We start from the raw sequence: 3877 nt of genomic DNA on the forward strand, positions 1-3877 counted from the left end.
GTCTTTAAAACATTTTTATTAAAAACAAATCCAACAAAAACACTCTTGTAAGAAACTGTACAATCAAAAAAGTTCAACTGTTCTAAAATTAATATGCAACATTTGCTAGGACTACTTTCCAAAAGCACAGTTCATTATGGCGTCAAGACGGTAGAATGCTGAAGACTTTACAGTTTATAAATAGAATGCAGTAGGAAAAGCGCCAATGACAAGCAATTGATTGTTCATTTACAAAATTGGTCTTCCTCAAGTAGAATGGTATAAATGGCACACTGCAAGTATGTGCATCCCAAGATGACACTTGATCTTACATAGGATCCATCTCTCTTTGCTGTGTAACAATCAGACAAAAACAATATTTGAATTACATAATATTACAATTACAAATATGTCGATTAAGGTTACAGGAGGAGTGGGAAACTTTGAATTCCTCTTACCTGAGCTTTGTTGTATCTTTGACTCTGGCGTCTTCTGATGAAAAACTACAGACAAAAAAAAACAAAAAACTTGTGAGTAACTGAAGGTGAAGATCTTTCGAGTGGTGTGTTTATGTGAACTCACCAGGAGTAGCAGGCCGAGGACCACAGCCAGCACCACCACCACGATGACGGCGATGATGCCACCGGTAAGATGCGTCATGGTGAATGTTGGGGCCTCCTCGTCCACATAGTACACCAGAATGTTCTCCATCTCCAGCCTCTTGCCATCGACCATAGGTTCAAACTTCTCCTGGTTCTTGAACAGTGGCAGCACTTTCACCTGGAGACGAGACAAAAGGATGATCAGCATGTCTTTGTATTCATTGTAAGTGTAATAGGGCTCGACCGTACATCTTTCTCCATGTAGTAGGCCATATCGCTCAGATCGCTCTTACGCTCTCCCTTAGGCTTCTTCACATCCACCACAATCATGCGGGAGTCTGCGTCATACTGCAGAAAGACAGCATGTTTTATTTCAATATACACATCTTTAAAGTCAAGTTAACAGTCAGGTGTTCCTCACCTCAACCTTATCCACCATATCCTTGTTAAAGTTGCCGTAGCGCTTATGAATGGCATCTGCAATGGCCCTGTAAGGTGAATAAAATCATTTACTGAAAATATTCTATATACATTGTACAACCCAAAAGTATACTAATGTTTATTGGTATGAATTGGCTTAGTGCACCAGGTGACACCTACATTTTCATTTTGGAGCCATCAACAGGACTGTCCATTTTTTTGTGGGTCAGCTGAAGACGAACCCAACTGGAAGACAAAACATTTTAGAATCCTGCGATAAAATTGGCTTTCCCCGTTGCGGGGATTTTTGTTTTTTTGTTGTTTTTTTAAAGACTGGAACAACTTACTAGGTCTCCACCAGCTTCTCACACTTAAGGTCCTTGTCTCCCTTGTCTGTTCGGCGTACGCCAGCGCTGTTGACGCACCAACACTCCTCAGTGTTGTTGCACTGCTTGGCCTTGAATTTGCCGTTGTTCTCGCACTCTGGGTCGTAGATGCCATCATTGTCCACAAAGGCGGTTTCTACCGGCTTTCCTCCGATTGTACGGGTGTCTAGGTTTTTTTTGGCTCTGTACATCTCAGCCTTCATCAAAAAGCATTTGGGGATCACTGAGGAAGAAAGGGGGGCGGGGGGGATATGTGTCAAACAATCTTGGGGTAGAGTATGTCCAGGTCGGTAAAAAGTGATGGTTTACTTACATGTAGAACAGTCTAGCGTCTGCTTCGTTTGGTCACCAACCAGGACGTAACACGTACAAGGATTGTCATCGCAGGTGGCCCACTTCATTGTGCTACAGGAACCTATGGAGAACAAAATGGATTAGATAAATACAGTATGATTTATTTTCATAAATAAAAATAATTGTGTTTCGGTTTTTTATATAAACAACTGTGGATACACTATTTATATTAGACAGAGGATGTATTTATTTATTAATTTTTATCATTTAAATGCATGTATTAAAATAAGGGATATGGTTAAAAAAGCGTTACTTCTTATACGACTAAAGTACACTGCTGAGCAATACGGGCTAACTTAAAATGGGCGTTGGTTTCTCAAAACAGAGATGTCCCGGGGGAGCGGGGCAAACAATTCCCCACCCCCACTCAGCAACGAAACTGAATGAGTTTGATATGCGCATTGAGTACAATTTCAATCTTTCCCCTATCAAATAATTAAACACACCTTAGATACGTTCAAGCGACCAGCAAAGGAGAGACATGACGACATAAATGCTAACAAGTGGGTAGGCCAATTAACACTATAAAATCATATTATTGCTTAAAAACGACTTGAGCTACTTAAAACGCATGTAGTACAATGGAACCAAACGAATTTCGTTGCTCGTCGCTAAAAAAGTTCAATAAATGACTTACAGCCTTGGGCCGAGGCTCCCGCCGCGAGGGCGGTGAGCACAAGAACAATCCACATCTTCATAGTAGAATTAATACAAGTAAAAAAAAGTAAAAAGTTGACTAAAAAGTTTCCCTCGTTCGATTTTGATCCGTTCGCCGTCCACAGAGGTCAAAAAATGGAGGTGAGCGTCGAGTCCACGCAGACAAAAGCTTCCTTTTCCTCCTTCAGGTGTGTTCTCGTCCAACCTGTTTGGGCTGAACACGGGCGCGCGCACGTCAGGTAACGCCTCTACAAACAGGTGTGTCTCTCAACTCTACTTTGCAGGTCTAACTGACTGTTGCGTATGAACTGCAGAGGAGTCGTGAAGACAATTTATAACACACGCAGTGTCTACACGTCACAAGCACTTGCGTAGGTAACGAAGTAGGTGGGATTAAAAAAAATCACGCGCACCGTTCCCGGTGTGACCATATTTGGTAACCAGGCGCTTACTCAATTCTTTTCGTCATAAATTTTTTTAATCTACCTATCTATATGAGAATTTATTAATACCCTGCTTGAAACTCCTCACAAAAATAAACATGAATGTAATTTTTAGTTTCAATGCATGTTCTGAGACTGTGGTCAAGATGGTTGTGACTTTTACACTTTTTAATGTCAATTGTTGTCTTTGGCAACATATATATAATTATCTTGTTTATTCAAATATATATATATATATATATATATATATATATATATATATATATATATATATATATATATATATATATATATATATATATATATATATATATATATATATATATTATAAAGTTTAAGATTTTGAAATGATCCACATTTTAGTCACTGCCGTTGTGTCCTTGGGCAAGACACTTTACCCACCTGCTCCCAGTGCCACCCACACTGGTTTAAATGTAATTTAGATATTGGGTTTCACTATGCAAAAGCACTTTGAGTCACTAGAGAAAAGCGCTATGTAAATATAATTAACTTCACTTCACTTCACATTTTAATTAGCAGTTTCACTCATAAGTGTATGCCATATCATTGTACAATAATAGTAACACCGTTTTTCCTCAGATATTGTTGTTTATATCAATAGATTTGATTGTTTGTCACTAAATTGGGTTTTATAAATGAACACCAGAAACATTTTAGCTTAGTACTAATTAGTTCATAGTTATTTTATTTGTAGTTAATTTTTTTCATCATAGACATACTGTCACATGATGACGAAATGGACTGTCTGAGTTATTATGTTGGGTATGTTTTAAGACTGAAACCAGTTTTCAGAAACCGTTGTGAGTCATGGTCCATGCAGGTGAGTCACTGCTTTAAGTTTCAGTGAAGTTTTATTTACCTGAGGATATTGTCCTCAATGTAAACTAATTGTGTGACCTTGTTTATTTGTTTAAAATGCATTCCCATTATAGTTGCTACACAGTAGCCAATACTCTTTCTGGGATTCACCACACAAGACAGTAACAACATTGTTGTGCCCAACATTATTCACAGT

At 38.5% G+C, this 3877-nt stretch overlaps 1 protein-coding gene across 1 annotated transcript; it reads right to left on the bottom strand.

Annotated features, from left to right (window-relative positions):
* On the bottom strand, positions 1-2752 carry epcam (epithelial cell adhesion molecule). Its single transcript, XM_061964714.2, has 9 exons — positions 2379-2752; positions 1701-1802; positions 1349-1610; positions 1182-1247; positions 1003-1069; positions 831-929; positions 562-759; positions 438-482; positions 1-331 (listed from the first exon to the last, which is right to left on the bottom strand). The coding sequence occupies exons 1-9, from the start codon at positions 2437-2439 to the stop codon at positions 308-310; spliced, it is 924 nt and encodes a 307-aa protein (XP_061820698.1). The 5' UTR covers positions 2440-2752; the 3' UTR covers positions 1-307.
* Positions 2753-3877: the final 1125 nt, after the last annotated feature.

The sequence above is a fragment of the Nerophis lumbriciformis genome, linkage group LG02 (assembly GCF_033978685.3).
Source record: "Nerophis lumbriciformis linkage group LG02, RoL_Nlum_v2.1, whole genome shotgun sequence".
NCBI classification, from domain to species: domain Eukaryota; kingdom Metazoa; phylum Chordata; class Actinopteri; order Syngnathiformes; family Syngnathidae; genus Nerophis; species Nerophis lumbriciformis.